This window comes from Filicampus tigris, chromosome 11 (genome assembly GCF_054856515.1).
Source record: "Filicampus tigris isolate MCC_2025a chromosome 11, RoL_Ftig_1.0, whole genome shotgun sequence".
Classification (NCBI taxonomy): domain Eukaryota; kingdom Metazoa; phylum Chordata; class Actinopteri; order Syngnathiformes; family Syngnathidae; genus Filicampus; species Filicampus tigris.
Genome location: NC_141227.1, coordinates 11,907,101 through 11,928,288, shown reverse-complemented (window position 1 = coordinate 11,928,288; position 21,188 = coordinate 11,907,101). Strand labels below are relative to the sequence as shown.

Genomic DNA, 21,188 nt, shown 5'->3' with positions numbered 1-21,188 from the left:
TTCTGTGATGCTGGTTACTTTCAAGTCGTTCAAATTTCAAAGCTGTTTAACCCGTCAGAAATGAGTGAATTTAATTAATTGGCTCCATGCTGAAACTGCCACTATCACAAACCATAAATGTGTCAGGAGCTGTTTTAAGTAAGTTTTTCTATCTTTTACAAATGTAAAGTAGATGATGCCTGAAAGACGCGGTGAGAAAAAAAAAAAAAGTATCATTTGTGTCCAGGTTAATCTGGTCATGTGGCCATGAGCCGTTATGCTAATCTTGATGCTATTTATCTTAACATCTGTTTGGTAAAATTAGCTTGTGGAGATGGCAATATATATTTGGTCAGTTGTATTGCTCATTTTGTACTGACCAGCCAGGCATTCATTTATCATCATAAGTTCCATTTCGTATTCTGTGCTTATCTTTGCCGATTTTTGTTCAGCCTTCTGTGGCATCCCAAAAAAAGACAAAGAAAAAGACAAACACTTTTGCGGAGGTTTTTTTTAATGGTTTTGAAGATTTGCTGACATCTAGTGTGATTTTAGACACAATGATGGTTTTATTTTTATTTGATTAACGAGGCCTATTTGTCGAACTCCAAATCGTCCTACTTTTGGAGCATAAAATTTGAGCTTCCACTGTACATGCATTCTCTTGGCTAGCAGTTGTGCTGCTACCTAGCGACCACATTTAAACAAACAACTTCAGGATATTGTTTGCCAAGCTGACAGGACAAGACCCAAAAGTCTGACAATACCAGACAACTTTTTTTTTTTTCTGCAAAGCATCCTTTGTCTTGACGTCGTGACGTCTGCAAAACTGCTCTCATTGTCCATCAGGAAACAGGCCCCGAGAGTCGTGTGGGAAGACGTGCCAAGGGGACAGAGACGACGAGTGGATGGGAGTAAGCCTGGCGCGTCAGAACAGAGACGACGGCAGAATATTGGTGAGTTGATTAATGACAACTGGGCCTGATTACAGCAACATCATTGTTTCCAAAAAAAAAAAAAAAGTCCCAGCATGTGGTATTACATCACTTCTTGGTTATTTCTTTCACTAAGACAGCAGTTGCCTTCTTTAAGTTGCTTATTACTTGCCTGGGGCGGTTTTAGTTCATTTCAGTTTTATGTATGTACAGTAGTACCAATTCATAAACAAAGTTATTCCAAAGCATTTGTTTTTATAATATTGCATAGATGTAGGACTGTGTTGCCAATTCGGTAAAAAGACAAAAACAAACTCTTTGACAAAGGTGGTGTTGGGCGGGGTGATGAGAATTTTGGGTTGTTCTTAGTGGCGAGGCTTCAATATTCTAGTCAGCGAGGACTTGATTTTATAACAGATGATGGCAGAAAGTTCAGAAAAAACACTACAGATAAAGAATGTGGAAATCGGGACTGTTTTGGAGCGTTAACCTTTGAGATTAAGATTGTTCATTTGCATTTGTATTAGGTTCAAAGTGGAGTATTTTCTTTTGAGCATTATTTCACGTAACCTTTGGTGTTTATTCTTTTCGCATTCAGATTGTCCTTTTCAAATAAGTGTTTAAAAAAAACCTAGAAAATGTCAAAGAAAAAGCATAAAGCCAAATTAAACAGAATTCAAAACAAATAAAAATAAAAAGTACACTTGGGCAAAGTCTAATGTTGTGTAGAACGGCAAGGAATAAGATTTGGATTTTTAAAATTGGACAGTGTGAAGGGGCTTGTCTAATGTGCACAGGAAGGTCATCCCATAGTTTGGACCAACAACAGAAAAAGCTGATTTCCCCTCTGAGCTTCCACTTATGTGGGAGATCTGAATAATAAATCTGGGAGATTTATGCCTTGGCGATTTATATGACAGGCTTACTTCTTCTGGATACTTGTTTTTACAGAAATAGTGGTTTTCCTCAGATTTTAGTTTATTACAAGCATCGCCAAATACTTTCGGAGTCTTTGATCTAGGTCTAAACCTCACTTTCTGGGATGTCTGTATGAGCTTTATTTTTGTCGACAGTGCCCGATGGATCCTGCTTTCCATATCAGTGCAGGCCCACTGCATGTTTGCCAATTTGGCAGATCGGGTGTCTTGCAGATGTACCTTGCAGAGTGAAAATTTAGTGGCAGAAAGTTGATCTAAATTCATTCAGTCATTCATTCATTCATTTCAATTCAATTCATAAATATGTGAACAGAGGGCATCAAACCTTTTGAATCACTATATTGAATTTGTTAAATCATCCCACTGGACGACAGTTATACACACGAACAATCGCAACACGAACAATACTGTGCGGCGGCTCCCAGAGTCCACCTCACAGCGCAGATGTGCTTCCATGTCGAGGTTCCAGTGCGCAACTAGTTTGCCGCTTTTAAAGGAAATGAAAGGAGCCACTTTGATTGGCCATTATTGAAGTCAGCTGTGAGCAGCGGTGCAGCTTACCCTCTCGCAGATCCGCCGGCCTGCGCTTGTCTGTTAAAAAAAAAAAATTACAAACATCAAGTCTAACCCGCCTACATACATAGACACACCACATGCAGAATTTGTGCCGGTCTTCAAAATGGAGAGCGATGTCTTACGAGTTCTGCAATGACAAAAAGATGGTGTGATTTTAACATTCAAATCAGTGGAACTGAGTGGATCAGTGAGGACTGCCAAAATAAAATAATTTAGCATCTACTACAGGTATGTTCGCATACAACTGTGGTGGTCCTTTATGAACCTCAAAGCCCCCCACCAAAGCCAGTCAAGCAGGACAGGGTGAAAGCAGGTTCCAAAATGATCGTGAGTCACTCAGATTTACTGTAAATACTCATTGACTGGAACACCCTTTGGCTTCGGGTCACTGATGGTGTAGTGGTACACACGCCCGAGTTGTGTGCGGGCAGCGTGGGATCGGTTCCCGCTCAGTGAGGGTGTCTGTGTGTGTGTGTGCCCTGCGACTGGCTGGCGACCAGTTCGGGGTGTAGTCTGCCTTTCGCCCATTGTCAGCTGGGATAGGCTCCAGCACCTTCCCGCGACCCTGTACAAGATAAGCGGTTTGGAAGATGACACATGACACATGACCCTTCGGCTTACTTCCTCCTCAGGGAGGAAATATTGCAGAAATGTTTCTTTCTCTTAGGATTTCTGGGTTCCTTCTCGGGCCTGGTCAACCTGTATGAATGTTTTATACACACCGGTGGAATCTTTTGGAATGACTTTACATCAACCTGGCTCCTGTTTCAGGAATGCGAGTGAGAAGTTACGCAACCTTTGGCTGCAACGTGTGGCGGCTGTCTCGATAGGTATATGATAAAAAAAAAAGGTGCTGACTTCTCATAGACCACGTGTTGCTAAACTGCTCTAAAGCCCTTTTTAACATTTTTTCGTTCTCGTCATCTGAATGAGCTCATGTTGCAACACATCAGGGGGGAACCGGCTGCTTGGCAGATGTTTCTTCCAAGGCGCTCACTGAACAAGAACACGACAATACGCTGTGGCGCTATTTACTTTGTACTCTCCCAGGTTATTCTATTGCCACTTCAGATCGCCTGTGACCCAAATGACGGACGAATCGTTTAGAAAATGGAGTAGTTGTAAGTTGGACAGAAAAATACACCTAAAATATTGTCACAGTCATTTTACTACCCTAAACCCTTTATGCTGTGTATATGGGATCAATTGATTAGCAGTGACTTTTTACTGAACACAACTCTGAACAGTCAGCAGATTAGATTGATTTACCAACAAAGAGACTAGAATCGAGTTGAACAAAGTATAAATACATCTACATCCACATACAATAGACAAACTGGAAGCAGTGCAGCGCCAAGAGAAACTCTACAAAATGAAGAGAATAGAATACATCAATACATTTTCATGGAGCAAATATTAGAATTTAGGTTGTAAATGTAGTCATTTTTTGTGATAGCGTCGATGCTAGCAGAGAAGACCTTGCTGGCCCTGTGCGCCTGCCACTAGCATTAACATAACTGGTGTCTTGGCTGGTACCCCAGTATTATAGACCGCTTAAAGGAGGAAGTCAAATCAAACATATTTTTTTCACGAATATGTTCTCTGCAGGCCCACTAGTTGAAACAAGGCATTCTGATTAATATTGCGTTCGTGGAATATGAGTTAAATAGCAAAATCTAGCCATCTCAGGCGGCGGCCATTTTGTCACTTCTGTCAACTGAAAATGACATCACAGTTGCTCAGGGCACAGATAATGTCATGGCTCAGCTTCAGAAAACAGGTGCGTTGTGATTGGTCGTTACCTGAGCCATGAGCAACTTCAATGTTATTTTCAGTTGACAGAAGTGACAAAATAGCCGCCCCCAGAGATGGCTAAAAAGGGGTGGATTTTGCTGCTTAACTCATATTCCACAAACTCAATAATAATCAGAACGCCCTGTTTCAACTAGTGGGCCTGTATAGAACATATTCTAAAAAAAAAATATGTTTGGGTTGACTTCCTCTTTAAGTTAGTGATCCACGGTCATCACAGCAGTGAACCAGACACTATTCTCCATTTTACAATCCAGTGTACCATACAAATGATTTGGATGTTATTTTAAGGTCAAATTTGTGTTGCTTTAGGCTTTTGTATTCCTTGTATTAGTTACATTTCCTCCACACTGCATGTTGAATAGTTATGCACCCCGCAGAGTGGAACTGCTGCTTCTATTGCAGAAGGTTCCACCTCCTCTGAGACGCACTGACTCCAGCCCAGCGCCAGAGCGTCTTGAACAAATACAATGCGGCCGAGGTCAATCTGATTTCTGTACACAGTTTAGAAGAGTAAAAGTTGTATTTTATTTCCTGCAGGCCTGTGCCCACCGCTGGAAAAACGTCTACTACGACTCGGAGCATATTCTCCCACATGGATACTGCTCCATCATCCCGCCAAATCTCCAGGGCAGGACGCAGCCCCTCATCCCATGTTATGAAGGTACAGTGGTCCCCTTAATATGGCATCATTTCCAATTTTGTCTCTGTTGTGTGGCAGTTGCAGTCCCCACAATACTCATTTTTCAAAGAAGGGAATCAACCCCAAAAATGACTTTACATGAGTATGGTCAATGCAGGCCCACTAGTCGAAACATGGCATTCTGATTAATATTGTGTTTGTGGAATATGAGTAGGGCAGCAAATCCACTCGTTTTTAGCCATCACGGGGCGGCCATTTTGTCACTTCTGTCGACTGAAAACGACATCACAGTTGCTCAGGGCACAGATAACGACCATTCATGACTCAGCTTCAAAAAACAGGTGCGCTGTGATTGATCCTTACCTGAGCCATGAGCAACTTCAATGTTATTTTCAGTTGACATAGGTGACAAAATAGCCGCCCCCAGAGATGGCTAAAAAGGGGTGGATTTTGCTGCTTAACTCATATTCCACAATCGTGGCTCAGTTTCGGATCGCAGCAGTCTTCGGGCAGTAGGCGGGGGACACCCTGAATTGGTTGCCACCCAATCGCATGGCACACAGAGACAAACAAACATCCGCACTCACAATCACACCTAGGGGCAATTTAGAGTGTCCAATTAACCTACCAAGCATGTTTTTGTAATGTGGGGGGAAACCGGAGTACCCGAGGAAAACCCACACAGGCACGGGGAGAACATGCAAACTCCACACAGGGATGCCGGGGCCGGGATCGAACCCACGACCTCTGAACTGTGAGGCGGCACGGTGGTCGACTGGTTAGCACGTCCGCCTCACAGTTCAGAGGTCGTGGGTTCGATCCCGGCTCCGGCCTCCCTGTGTGGAGTTTGCATGTTCTCCCCGTGCCTGCGTGGGTTTTCTCCGGGTACTCCGGTTTCCTCCCACATTCCAAAAACATGCATGGTAAGTTGATTGGATACTCTAAATTGCCCCTAGGTGTGATTGTGAGTGCGGATGTTTGTCTCTGTGTGCCCTGCGATTGGCTGGCAACCAATTCAGGGTGTCCCCCGCCTACTGCCCAAAGACAGCTGGGATAGGCTCCAGCACGCCCCGCGACCCTTGTGAGGAGAAGCGGTACAGATAATGGATGGATATATATATATATAATTTTTTTAAACCCTCAGTCATCTTGGGACCAGTTTGTTTACTACTTGTGAGTATGCAATTCCATTTGAGTCATGTGATGTGCGTGCATGGAGCCGTCACATAGCCGCACATCTGCTTTTGAGCCTCTGAAAACAGGTAGCGTGAAGTGTGATCTCCCTTCCGCGAGTCCAACAAAAGTACACTTACAAAGTTGAAAGTATATTTTGGTTTGGTCGGTTCTCAAAGGAGATTTTATCGGCCATACCCTCTATTGTGAATAAAAATTACAGAATTTGTGCTGCCAATGATGTTTTTTGGGGTGTCACTTCCCTCCATAACTTCCAGTCTGCAGCAGTGGACTTGCGATTTGTGTTGTATTCAACTTACTGTGCATTTTACACTGATCCAAGTTGAGCTTTTTTTGTAACCCGAGAGCGTCCCCCCTCAAAGTGAGTGGTCTCGTTGGATGTTGCACGGCTCCTTTCTGCCTACGCTCTGCTCCCCCAGATTCCTCTTGGATGTGACCAGCTCCTTGACTAGCTCCATATGGAATGCAGAGAGAGAGAAAACTCCAGTAAATGTTGGATCAAGCGCACAGTGAAATAATTTGTGGTTTGTTTTTTGTGTCCAGATTATAAGCAGAAGTATGGGGAAGAGCACGGCTCCTGCCAAGCTGGGATAGCGGGAGTTTTTAGAGAGGTCAGTAACAGTGCTTGCTCATCTTCTTAATCTCCTTAACACATACAGTGGACAAATGATGTGTTTTTAATGTTTTCATTGTGTATACTTAATATGACTCCTTACCAAACTGCTCTGCTCCAAGTGTTTTATTTCAACGCTGCTATTTTTACACTTTGTGGGAACATTTGTTTGTCGTCAATGTCTTTTAAGATGTGCAGTGATGTAGAAAATCAAAGTTGTAAGATATTACGACATTAATGTTGCCCGATAACAGCAATCTTATGTTTCCGTTGGCTGCAGTGGCCTCGCTTCCCCCCTTGGGGTGCTTCCCCGAAATAAAACGATTAAGAAAACACACGTTTGCCTTTTCTGCATATAGCGGGGGATGCACTACTGACCGATGACATCATCCACTGTCGCACAATAGTGTTCTGTACAGCACTTCATCCTTAAACAGCCTGAGTGAAGCCCAAGTGAGCAGAACAGATGAGGTCCAATAGCGTCTTTCTGTGAAATGCACTGTAGCGTGTAGAAAACGTGTGCATATAAGGTATACGTTAAAATGTGACCAACGGACACATTAGGTTTTCTATACATTTGCAATATAATTGCTACCTGATGGTGCTCAGAAGCAGCAAGTCTCAAAGTGCAGTCAAAGTCAATTTAGGCAGAGGCGATCACAGACCTGTCTTAGTTTGAAATGAATGCTCCTCCCATGGGGAATAAAATGTGATGTTTGAAGTAATCTTACTTTTTATACATTACTACATTACATCAATCTGCTTCACTGTGTGAATTCATAATTCTTAACAGTCATACAAGTGTAAAAATAAGTTAACCAGTTCATTTTAAAACGGTATGACAAAAACGTCATGCTTGGTTGAGTTGCAGTGTATCATTTGTGCCATTTTTAAAGTTGAATTTTCAAACACATGTAAAACATGTTAACCGTGGTAAAATAAAATCACCAATACAACACTCGGCCATAACGTTGCTAGCTGACGAAGCATTTTTCCCAGTAAAAACTGACCCGATCCAACAATAAATTTGGGAATGGCTGAGTCAGTTCAGAAAACAATACAGATTAATCTGTGTATATGCAGAATATATATATCAAACTTTTTACTGTGTAATATTTCACAGATGTCAATATAAATAGAAATCGACACATGTATTTTAGATTGTTTAATAGTAATGAGTAATAGTATAGTTAATAATGATAAAGAGTAAAGTTGAATTCTCTACTAGTAAGCCAAAAGTGGCTCTCATAATGAAAAAAATGTTACTTGTATGTTTGATTTCTGAAACCTACTCATTCTGCCAGTGCGCTGAAATGTCTACTATATGGACCTTAAGGTGTATATTAAGGATATCAACCGAATGCTCAAACGCTTTCCTTTACAATTTTTTTTTAATTTCAAATGAATATAGAGAGTGTGGTTTTAAAGGAGAAAAGTGGATCACTGTTGAGAGGTGTTTTGGCATTTGAATGACATCCCACGGGGGGTGGGATGTCATTGTTGGTGGGGGACCAACAAGCCCTCACTCCTGAAAGAATGTATGGAATTCCTTCAAAAGATGTCCGACTGGGTAAATCTTAGCCTCGTCTGCACCGAGATCCATAGGCTCACCGGTCGCCAGATGTTTGGCATCTGTGACTGATGTTAGTTAGTTAGTTAGTTTCATTTATTGTCCACAAAGCGGAAATTTGTCTTTTGTCTCAAATACAGAAATTAAAACAGATCAACAACAACAGGACAAACATTGGCATGCAAATTTAGGACAACAGTGACATATACAGTACATTAACAGGCAGATCTAACGAGACATGTTATTATTCAAGCTCCTGATTGCATTTGGAATAAAGGAGTTTTTAAACATAGTGATTGCTATCACCGTGTGTGTGTGTGTGAGAGTGATCTACCAGAACTTTCTGTCATAGGTGACACAATCAAGCAGGATGTTGTTTTTTTTCCTATGTTGAAAATTTGCATGGAGCCTAATACACTTAAAAAAAGAGCGAGAAACATTAGAAGTAAACACTCTATGTGCGGTCAGTCTTAATAGCCATTCCCTGGTCACTGCTACAATTGCGTCAAACTGTCACAGTGCAAACCGTGACTAAACAAGTCATCCTACAGCTGTCGATTTTTCACGGGCTCTGCATTCCTCGTCACACTTCTTGGTGTCCGACTGGGTGGTTTAGCGGCAGATAGCGCACAACCGGCTGTGGCCTTCGGTTAACCAAAATGTCACCCTGCGGCACTTGTGTTTTTCAACTTGAGCTGCGCAGATGAAAGGTAATTCACGGCCACAAAGAGAGAACTATCTGAATGAGCGTGGTGGGGGTTTATTTTCAGGAGCTGGTGGTGATGGGGGCCCCTGGGTCATACTACTGGACCGGGACAATTAAGGTTTACAACCTGACGTCTGACACCTTCTACAGTCCAAACAAAGATGATGTTGACTCCCACAGATACAGCTACCTTGGTGAGAGGCTGTTAATAGGAATTAGTGTAGAATAGAAAATAGTCCAACTAAAAACTAAAGACAGCTGACCCTACCTGTGTGTGAAGGCTATGCTGTGACTGCGGGACACTTCTCCTCACCTAATGTGATTGACATTGCTGCAGGGGCGCCTCAGCACAATGGCAGCGGGAAGGTAGTGACCTCATCTTTCTGCTTTATTTTCTAGCTGGTGCCGATCGCAACGTTGATCTTTTTTTTTGCTCCCTTCAGGTTTACATTTTCAAAATTGATGGAGTGTCTTTGGTGAAGAGTTTTCAAGCCTCAGGGAAAATGGTATGGCCGCAAATGTGGTTTAAATGCACACACTGACATTCCTGTTTTAAATTACTATACAGGAGCTTCCATCTGCCAGGGACCATGTCATGAATTTATGTGAAATTAGACTATTCATTTAAGTTAATGAATTAATTTTGTTGAATGTTTTAGCTGGAAATGACGCTATCAGTAAAAAAAATTGCCGATTTTATAGGTTGTTTTTTTTATTTTGAAACTCATTCATACCCCAGATTTTTTTTTAAAAATGTCAGTATTTTTAACACAACATCTTACAGTCTTAGTATTATGTATAACATTCATCAAGTAAAAATTCCTTTGCTATCGATGCACCTTTACAAGGGAACATACGATCAGTCAAGCTGTCTGCATGTCAATGATGAAAAGGAAAAACAAATGTCTGTGATCTGACCCAATGCTCTGTGGCTCGGCTTGGTTCCAGATGGGCTCTTACTTTGGCTCCTCATTGTGTGCAGTTGATCTGAACAAGGACGGCCTGTCAGACCTGCTGGTGGGGGCACCCATGCACAGCCAGCTACGGGATGAGGGCCGCGTATCTGTGTACCTCAGCAAGGGCAATGTAAGTGGGTTGGCACAATTATGCCATATACACTGAGATGCAGAGATATTTTACATTGCGAAGAAAGCTGAAATTGATACTCTTTCTCAGTATTCACATGCAATTTCTGTAGGAATTAATTTGTCGTTGTAGTGTTATGTGGGCAGTATTTTTGCTACCACCACACACAAGTTATTTTGTTTCTGAGCTCCGCAGGATTCCGTCATGAGTTCCCGTTTAACATCATGAGTTCTATGTGTCTCTTGTCCTCACCGCCTGTCTGCATTTCTTTTTTTTTCAGGGTGTGATGGAGGAGCAGGCTTTTTTGACCGGGGACAATGCTTACAACGCCCACTTTGGAGAGTACATTTCCTCGATTGGGGACATCGATGACGATGGCTACCAAGGTCAGCGTAAAGTAATAGCATCATGGTTCACTTACTCAGTGACTTTAGGGCCAGCATAGGGCAGCGCGGCTCAGGTGGTGTAGTGGCCATCAAGTAATTGCTACTTGGTGCATGCCACTTTTCTGACAGTGTAGTTCAGTATGCTCACTGAATGATGAACAAGGCATGCTCAAGAGATCTTTGCTATCTTGTAAACAATGATTGCATTCACAAATTGGGCAGATGGAAAGTACACAGCCCAATGAATGTTATTGTTGTACAACCACTTCACAGTGACTGGCTTTTTTTTTTTTTTTTCTTGAGTCACAAGTAAATTATTAAGTGATCTTGTGTGTCCTCGATTGTGCAATCAATGACGTATTTCACTAACTTTCAATAACTACTGTTGTTTGATACTATGTTGAGTTTCTAATAGAGGAGCAACCGGTGATCGTTCAGAACGAAGTGGTGTTTGTTTCACTCTCAAAGTTGGTTACATTTTCTGATTTTGTTCACTTAAAGGCAATGGCTTACCATAAATGTTGCTCAAACTGTCATTCTGACAGTTTATTAATATGCACTGTCTTTTTTCCTGGCTTTTATCTGGCTTGACTCTGTGGGTTTGACCTGGCACCCATCTCAAGCTGCGTTTCCCAGTTTCAACAGTTTTTCAACGTGCATCCCAGCACAGTTTTTGTTTGTGGGGGGAAAATGGTCGCTAGCAGTTATACTCTAAATCATGTTATAACCCATTATCATTAATAACTCTCTTGATGGCAAAAAGAGCCAGACCGACTGACTGACAGCGTTACCATTTAATTTCAAGGAACATATGTAGGAATAAGATTTTTTAAGATAAATGCCTTGTTGAGTCATAATTAATTAATTATTGCGTGTTGGATACTCAAATGTGCAATTTCTGCTTTAGTATGCTTAAACTGCATCAAAGCTGATATATGTGTCTTTCTGCGGAAAGGGCAGATGGTAATGTTATTTAACTGCTCTTGCCAGTACTTTATAGTCTTGTTTCCACTCTCTCAGTAGGTCATACAACTTTGTATAGCCACTAACAACACTTAATTGACTATTAGGAGTCTATGGCTAGCTGTTTGTGGCCCAAGGATGTACTGTCCAGCCGAAAGCAAACACAGGCTTAAAGCCTCCATGCTTCACAAACACACTACCATCGTTGCATCTCATTGTCATATATTCCCCTGCAGATGTAGCCATAGGAGCTCCAAAAGAGGATGACTATGGAGGAGCTGTTTATATCTATCACGGGGATGCCAAAGGAATCATCAGCAAATATTCCATGGTATGACATCGCTATTAATGTGCACAAATGCATGTAACATATAGGCTGCGTGTTGGATTTTAAATAGAAAACATATGGTCACCATGTATGAGTGCCGAATAACAACTCTTGAGGTCAGAGAGAATTGTAAGTAGAATGTGGTTCAGGGAATTAATGTTAGCGTTCCAAAGCTTTTAAGTGAGCTATGACCATAATGACCCACAATGCATTTCCATGCCGAAAATCACGTGTGTAACCCCACAAGCCATTTTAGACCATAAAACTTTAATCATAAGACTGCTGAATAGGTCCAACAATATCTTCACACACAGATGAAAATTGTGTACTGTATTACAGTAATATTTAATTAGTTGATTAGCTTGACATTTTTCATTTTAGGAGCGATAATGATTTCCTCTTGGTGCTAGCATCATAATCACGACTAGTTTAGTCTAGGGTTAATACTACAAGTAACAATGTGTGTAGGCTTGTTTTTGTAAGTATCAGTATTGTACTGAAGGTCTGCTCATGAGCACATATTGTATTTTGTTTGGACAATAAACACACTAGATTGATAGGCTGTGGGGTTGCCAGGATGCAGCATAGGCTAACTGGCACAAAGGGTTGAATATGTTCCCATGCTAAGAGGACAGACCGTGAATACAAGCTCAAATTATAACAACAGTCATGTAGTAAAACAGTACGTATTTATTTGGCAAATAAAGATATTTTTTACACAGCAGCAGAGTGGAGGAGGTTATTAGCATACTGTATGCTTGTGATGTGATGTGAGAGTGTTAGTTAGTATTACAGTTTCACAATCTTTAGCATGTGCCTTGCTAAAATATTAAACTAGATGTTGTGATTACAGTAAGGAATTTAAAAATAGTTGGGTTATTTTATTAACATATAGAATTTAGTATTATATGGGTATAGTATTACAGAATTTGATCTGCCACTTTGTGAAGAGATATGAAAGGCAACTTTAGGGACATTCCACTCCAAAAGACATGTTTTGATAATTACTTTTTATTAATGACTGGTCTTTGACTTGACTCCAAGTGGTTTTAAATCTGTCACTGTGGAAAAACAAACACAAGGCAAAGTGGAACTCTCACAGTGTTCATGTTAGCTTGAACTGTGTTTTTTAATGGGTGCTATCTTGTGTTTCAGAAAATAACTGGGCGTAGTGTCAATCCTGGTCTCCAGATGTTTGGACAGGCAATATCTGGAAGTGTGGACATGGACGGTAATGGATACACAGGTAGGGTCAAATCAGATGTGATTGAGGTTTGCTAGATTTCTCCAACCACATCATAAAGATGAAATGAAAACCTCACAAACACAGAAAAAGAACATTAAATATTCGATTTTCAAAGTCTCATTCTCCTGTGAATATCCTCACCAAAAAGTCGTGACAACGGCTTTTTTGACAACATTCCTCGAACGATATTCACTCCTAACCAGAATGACTAACTCTCAATGGTTCTTTGGTAATTAGTTGCAGGTGTATCGAGTGATGTCATATACAATATTTTGCTTGATCAATCTTTCTGTTATGTTCTTATTGCAGATGTCACAATCGGAGCTTTCATGACGGATAGTGTGGTGCTACTGAGGTGAGGAATTGTTACACTTCAGTACGATATAGTTAAGGCAGCTATGTCTTTTTTCGACTTACACTCACTCTTAATCCCTGTCCAATGCGGTGCAAGGTCCCGGCCTGTCATTACGGTGGACGTCTCCATCTTCTTGCCTGCGTCCATCAACATTTCTGTACCTCAGTGCCATGAAGGCCAGAACATAAACTGCTTCAACATCACGGTCTGCATGCGCTTCCATGGAAGACAACTTCCTGGGCAAATAGGTGAGGATGAAAGAACAGCAGTAGCTTTCACACACGCAGTCTGTCTTCATCATATTTCCACAAGTGTGTTAACACTTACAGAAAACTAACGTCAGCTACTTGAAACGCTGCAGCGTTGTTGTAGCTTGAGATCAACATTTTTGCACCCTGCCTGCTCTCAATTTAGCACAAAATGCGAAAATAATGTTGAAAGCCCCGAATCCCATTTGGCGTTTACTGGTGCTATTGCTCAAGTAAAATTCTTGCTTTCTGCCCTTTTGCTGGTCATTTAAACAGAGGGAACCTTTTAAGGAAGGATCATGTTGAGCAATTCTGCCTGGACAGAAAGCGAGACTGTGTGCTTAGCCTTTGCTGATGGTGGCGTAGAGGGCTGAGGTGCTGTCCTGTTCCAGTGTTTGGGTGCGGTCCCTCCTAGCTCCCACCCCCCTGGGAGTAAGAGCCGTGTTGCATAATGACTGCGTACAAGCTTGCCGGAATAAAGCCCCTCTGTTTGGGCGTCTGGCAAAGCGCGTGGAAAGTGCAGCGCCATGTGTTTGGTGACGTCGTCCACAATGAAACCTTCCGTTGCCTCCTTGAGAGTGAGCTCATGGCACTGCCTCGACTGGACAGAGGGGTTCGGTCCTACCTGGGTGTGTTTGTCGCCCCTCCCTGTGTTTTGCCAGTGTAACACCCTGTGAAGCAATTACGACTGACTGAGGCTGATTCATTCGCGGTAGTGGTGTTTGAATGACAAGAGGCCTGTGTTATAGATTTCTCAGAATCACCAGTAAGACTTGACCTGACGCTTTTGATTCCTCTTCAAAATACAGTAGTTGTTCATTTTCTCCATCACTAAAGCCAGGGGTGGAACCAGCAGGGGTGCAATAAAAACACACTCTGCTTGACCATCTGGAGGATTGGTTTCCTTTTTACAATGTTTTTCATCATCTTCTCACCCTAATCTCCGTTATTACACAAAGTTCTGCTTCATTCATCTCAGAATCAAAATAACTCCTTTTATGAGCCACGTAGGATTTAGATGCAGTCTATGGAGATGACAATCTTGAAATAAAATCAGCACTCCTCCACCAAGGAGGGTTTGTTCATATTGCTCTTGTTTGTCACTGACCCTACTTACCTCATTTCCACAAACCTTTCTGGGCAATGGACCAAGGAAGAGTCCCTTAAATTTTGCTGAATGTTTTGGATGAATGTTATCTCGCAATAGAAGTTGGAGAATTGTCCTTAATTTCTCAGCGAATAACGGAGAATTATTGCAGTAGACTCAGTGCAGGTCTCAATGCCCATTCGCCTTTGAATGCGCTCTGTCTTTTCTGCACTCTACAGAGTGCCATTAAGTTGCCCAAATGGCATTCAGAAGTAAATTTAAACTTCACCATCCTGTGTGTATATGCGTGTGATCCGGTGTAGAGTTGCTGTACAATCTGACGGCTGATGTGGAAAAGAGACAAAAGAGCCTGCCTTCACGAGTCTACTTCATTCAGAGTGGCTCTCAGATCAGCCAACAGAGCCAGCAGCTCAACTTGGACGTCAACAAGGACGAGTGCCAGCGCTACACTGCCTATGTCAAAGTAAGTTTGGACTGTCTGGTCTTCATGTTGGCTTGTTTTCTTTGCCATTAACTCCCGTAAATAGTCTCTAAAGTTTGCTTCCCACGACGGAAATACTCATCATGCAATGTGACATTCGAACTATTCCCCTCAGAAGTTTGTTTTTATCTTCATGTGTTTATTCGAGAGGCCAAGTGCACACTTTTCCAGTTCAAATGTTTACGCTGACAGCAAAATTCACAATCAAGGAAGCAACATCACAGAATGTGGAGGCGGCGATGAGAATATTGGCACCCTCCCTTCCACTAGTTGCAGAGGTTAATGTAACAGTCATGCGCTTGATGAAATCATGCTGTTTTAGGGCTGTGTATTACGAGCCTCAAGTGGACATGTCCCACAAAAAGACACACACAAAGCCTCCTTTGTCATCACAGTCCCTCTATTGTGTTCCGCTGTGATTAGACTATGCAGCCACAGGGAGGGTCCACGTCCTGAGGGCACCGGCCATGCTTCCCTTCATTATACACGGAAGCTCGTAGTGCATGCTTGTAAATTTCATGACCATCTTGTACAGAGCACGCCTGGTACTTTGTCTGTGGGAGGTTTGGGTACCTACTGGAGTGGAGGCAAGAGTCACGCTTCTTCTCAGTGACCCACGGACACAATTATGAGCGTGACGCAGCATAGATGGAGCAATGAGCTCATTTATCAACCTTTAAGCGGTTTGGATTTATGTTATCGACCACATCTCTTTTGTGTTCCTAAATAGCTTATTAAAGGGTAAAATTTACCTAAGTTGGACATAGGATGGCTAAACCCAAAATAATGATTTTGGATGCTTGTGTATCCATACCGTCCATTCCATACCTCGGTCACAATATTGACATTTTGTTCCACTGCTATACTTTTTTTGGGACGGGGGGTGGGGGAATATTTATGGAATATCAACACCTGAAACGTCTACAGGGATGTGGATGTTTGATGGGATTATCACCAACTGTGCAAATTCTCGATAAGGTGCTGACAATGGTCATAGAAAGGTGTTGTTTTATTATGATTACGATGTGTCCACTATTAATTCATTCACTGCCATTGACGAATTTACTTGTCTTTTCACAATCTAGCGATTCGATCCCAGGAACGTTTTTTTTTTTTTCAAACGTTTGGGTAAAAGAGGGTATGAAAATGTCTGGCAATGAATGAGTTAAAAGTGTCATAGTTGCCTTTGCATATCCTGTGCCAAGTCATGCCTCTCCCAGCTGACATTTGACAATCCAAACCTTCTCCAATTGTCAGGGACACATAATGTACTTAGTGTGAAAATGAGAATATCTCAGAAAACATATTGGTTTGTCACATCATTAAAGGATAGAAGAGGTAGTTGGGTAAAATATATTGTAGTGAAGTGTAGAATTTGAAATGGGACAGTCTTAGCTAGGTCGTCCTGCAGGAACAATGCCACTTAGGTTGGTGTCCAATCCAGTGTTTGTTGGTTATTTTGAAAATAAATCACAGCATTCGCACAAGCTGAATATTTTAGCGAAGGCTGAAGGGGTACGCACATTATGACCTGCTGTGACTCTTTATTCTTTTCCAGCATGTGTTTGTCTTAAACTTTAAAGATTCCACATTACCAGAGGTGGTGTGGTTGCCCTTTCAAGGAGTCTTCCTAACCGGCGTCATTTGTCTTTCTCATGTGTTTTCCCACATCAACCAGCCAGTACTCCCATTCCCCAGAAGAGGCATGCTAATGGAAAGCATCTGGTTTCCCAGTTGCATCCTTATGGGTGGGTTGTACGTCTCACCGGGGCGTCATTGTATACAGTAGAAGCACAAAACAGGGGTGAGTGCCTCAGGAGGGTGTTAAGACTTGTGTTGTTAATTTTGGTCGGCGGCATGCCAGAGCTGATTTCTGGAAGTGTGAGAGTTGCTGGTTGTTAACTTACAGATCAAATGAAAAAAATATTTTTGCAGCTATAAACACGGTCTGTCAGCCTTATTTGTTGATCGAATTGATTGTTTTTAAAGGCGGTTTAAATGAAGCATAATAATGCACTGTTAAAGTTGAATTTGTTCAGCAAAATGCAAAAGACTGCAACACACATGCTAAATTTCTACCAGCTGAGTTCAAGTGAAAGTCTAGACCAGCGGCTCAGTAAATCACACTTTGAGAAAACATAGAACATAACAGCAGGTATGCCACATGCGGAGGCTCATACTTCAGCACATAGTCAGTTTTACCTCCTGAAATTATGCAAGTCTTTCATGTTGACCATTTTCAACATGTTTTCCTTGGCATGGACTTGCGGCATGCCGGCCGTCCAGATGGTCCATGTTTGGTTATTTTCGGCTAAATAAACCACTCACTTGCTTTTGCCCCTGTTGGAGAAAAATGATTTTGCACAGTTATGAGTAATTAGGATTAAAATGACTAGAGGTGCTCTGTGTCACTGAGTCAGGCTGTCAGGTAAGCCAAATCGTCAATGTGATTTGTTGCCCTAAATGATTTGGAATAATTGACATCCTTTTCTGGTGTGGTGAGGTTTCAATGTATTGTGCCAGAATAAACACTTGTTGAAGGTTTGGCAGATGTGAACAAGGAACTGAGAATGAATATATATATATATATATATATATATATATATATATATATATATATATATATTTTTTTTTTTTTTTACGAAATATACCTGATTTTTTAGGTGACAACATACTTAAGCCCAGCATGTTCTGAACATTTAGTAGAAAAACCCCATGGAAAGGTTGAGTACAGACGATGTAGGGGATGATTTATATTATTATTTTTATTATTATTATTATAATTATTATTGACATTGTTATTGTTATTATTGTCATTGTTATTATTATCATCATCATTATTATTATTATTATTATTTTTATGTCTTAGCTGATCAGTGGTATTTTTCTGCAAGTTGGATGAATTGCACTCTCTCTCAGTGCGCTCTTCAGTTGCAGAATGTTTAGTGGAGCGACAGGTGCAGTGTTAACATTACGCCGGGATAAACAGTCTGTCTCACTATACCATAGTTATTATTCACTATGTCGATACATAGTCTACATGTCTTGCATTGCTTTGATTCATTTGATTCATAGCTCGTCCAAGTAAACAAACCCTTTTCACTAATCCCTTATTAGGTGCTCTGCACTTCTCCGGAACTCTGTCTCTGGTCACATGTCATTCTTATGGCTTGTTTACATCTACTACAAAGTGTCCATCGTCATACATGTGTTTTTATTCCAGCAGGTCCATAATAGGCTCATGCATGTATGCCTTGAAATCACAAGTGTGACATTGACTTGTGTAGATGCATTTCTGTCTCCAAGGAGGAGCTAAAATAGTCTGTTAAAGCCCTGCCTGTAACAGTTGTCCGTTTAATTTAGCTTGTAAGTGTCCTGCTTGCTACACCCCAAACACGTGCAGTTTGCTCTGGCCTACATTCGTTCCAGTGCCCCACTAACTTTTGCCTGGCACCAACACCGTAGTTCACGAAACGTGTCTTTTTTTGCTTCGAGTCTCAGGGAGGATATCGCACCACTTCTCATTGTTTTGATTCACGATCAGCTCGTGAACAGCCGTTTTCAGGGCGAAGCGCTGAAAGACTTTTTGATCAGCTCCACTCAGCATACTATAGCCAGACACATCTTTTATAAACAATTTAACCAAAAATGTAAAGACACTTGTAGCAGCTAAAGGGCTACATTCAGTTTCTAGTTTCTAGTTTGGGCAAAATAGAGCTAAATGGGAATTGGTTTTGGTAGGACCACAAGACTCGTTATGTTTCTTAACATTAAGTAACTTCTAAAAACATTTTGCTCAATCGCGTCCTACCGTCCAAAAGGTAAATGCAGCTTTGATTCCTTTTGCAGCTGATCTAAACAAAGAAATGATTCTCATTTCATACTCCAAACCAAAAGGCAGCATCATATTATGTGGCACGAGGCAGTTACTGTTTGTAATGATCTGGGGTGTCTACTTTTTTTTTTTCTTTTACCCCAATTCACAAGTAGATTATATTCCAAAAGTCACATGACAGTGCTGATAAATTAGTTTTCTCTGTAGGGTGACGGGTCTGCTTTACTTCCCCATCATGCCGGCATCTATGGTATGTGCCGCATTGGGACTCTCGTATCATTCCATTTTCCCCACCGCTGATGAATGAGGGCCTTTGGGAACAGACATATGATAAACTCCGTTAATACAGACATAACCATGCACTGCGTATTGTCAAAGTTTTGGCTTATTGTTGCTTTGTGATTAACACTGCGATATCACAAGAAAAGACAGGCCTTCATCAACAAATGATCTCTCGGGTTGAACACAATTCTACCTCCAATTTGGTCAGATTTCTAAATCATTTTCCCAAAAGGAAAATCTAATTAATTTATGACCAGGTCAAACTGTTGCCGTCATGACCTTTATTCCAGTGCAGGCATTTTATTATTTTATTAATAATCACATGATTGTAGAAACTAGTTAACTATGGTTAATAGTAAAGCTTAAGGTAATGTATGTATGGTTACATTATAGTAGTAGGTCCTTAGTTCACATATTTTTTTTGTATATTTGACTTTTTACAGCTGTTGTGAAAAAGTTTTTAAAAAAAACTCTCTCACAAAAAGTTGTACTGCAATCTCTAGCGCTTTACACTTTGACTCCTCTATTCTGATCTGTTTGACCTTAGGGGGCTGCTTCCGCTGTAGGTGCTTTTAGGACAATTTTTTTTTTTTTCAACAAAAGCACCATTCAGAAGGCAAAATTGTGAAATGCAAAGTAAAAGTTGAATCAGTGACCTACTGTATAGATTTACCAGTTACCTCATTGTATGTGGTTATGTGGTCAGTCAAGTGTAGCATATATTCTACACTGGCCCTTTTATAGCAGACGTTTTTTTTTTTCTATTCATCAAATATATTGATGCTTTGAAATCCTATAATCTACTCCTTTAAGCGAGTGTTCAAATGTTCCATGTCATTGGCACCTGGCAGTTTTGACAGACAAACAGGAAACCCCGGCGAGAGAAAAGCAAACCAGGAGTTCCTGCAACAACCTCCCAAAGAGTCCCCCGTGTGGATCAAATCCCAGAGACGGCATTGTGTGGCACGTGGAAGCCCATAGCCAGTCCTGCTGTCACACTGCCTGCTTTGTTTGCCGCTTTACAGACAAAATACAGACTCGCCCGAAACGTGCACTTCCCTTGATGCCGCCCCCTTGGTTTCATTTACCAAGAGAGCTGATACAGTGAAAGTACATAGCGGGAAGGTAATCATATCCAGCTGTCGTCTGTCACACAAGGCTGCATGTCAAGCATCGTGTCTAAAGAATATAATTAAAATGTGCTGTAACAATATCTAGAGTGGAAAACGTCAATGGCTAATACTTGCTGCTTTGTCCTGAAATTCTGGCTGTTTATATCACAAGGTAGTAAAGATGAAATATTCCAGTTAAATTTAGCATAGACTAATATTTTCGTCAGGATTTCCCTACATGGTCGTGCCAGAGGGAACGTGAGACAGTTCTTTTTCAGCCTTGTTTTGGGAGTGCACAATTGGCAGACTTACAGTAAAACATCTGAAGTTGTTCTCATAAACGTGCAATCGAGTCATTAGCAAGGTGTTGTTTCTATTATACCGAGTCTGTCCTTGCCATCGTAAATCCATCGCCATATCTGACTGACCAAAAGTTGCGCCGATCGGATGAATTGTTGACTTTGGCAGCTCAGCACACTGAGCAAAATGGTTCTGCAGGATTCTGGCTGTGTCCTTACCGCACGATGCCACCACAACATTATAGGTGGCCAAGTCTGACCACAATGAAGGGGATTCTCTAGCCATGTTTCACCAACTTCCACTGCAGAGGAAACACAAGCGAGTTATGCTATGGAGGAGGAAGACAACAGGCTGCCATTACTTCATCACTTGGCGTCTCTGGGGCACTTCCCTGAGACATGGCCATGACCGTCGTGTCATGTCCCACTTCTCTTTGTTTAACGGTTGTTATTTTAGATGTCAACATCATCCTCCGCTTCCTGCATTCATAGC

The 21,188-nt window shown here is 41.4% G+C and overlaps 1 protein-coding gene across 1 annotated transcript in view; it reads left to right on the top strand.

Annotated features, from left to right (window-relative positions):
* The window catches only part of itga9 (integrin, alpha 9), a 45,395-nt gene that overhangs the window by 1,453 nt on the left and 22,754 nt on the right, over positions 1-21,188 (top strand). The window contains exons 3-15 of the mRNA XM_086045744.1: positions 829-935; positions 4,781-4,904; positions 6,621-6,688; positions 9,031-9,160; positions 9,247-9,332; positions 9,410-9,472; positions 9,915-10,052; positions 10,333-10,438; positions 11,638-11,732; positions 12,885-12,975; positions 13,285-13,330; positions 13,427-13,578; positions 14,989-15,149. Coding sequence (XP_085901870.1) covers positions 829-935; positions 4,781-4,904; positions 6,621-6,688; positions 9,031-9,160; positions 9,247-9,332; positions 9,410-9,472; positions 9,915-10,052; positions 10,333-10,438; positions 11,638-11,732; positions 12,885-12,975; positions 13,285-13,330; positions 13,427-13,578; positions 14,989-15,149 — 1,367 coding nt within the window. The remainder of the gene's footprint in view (positions 1-828; positions 936-4,780; positions 4,905-6,620; positions 6,689-9,030; positions 9,161-9,246; positions 9,333-9,409; positions 9,473-9,914; positions 10,053-10,332; positions 10,439-11,637; positions 11,733-12,884; positions 12,976-13,284; positions 13,331-13,426; positions 13,579-14,988; positions 15,150-21,188) is intronic.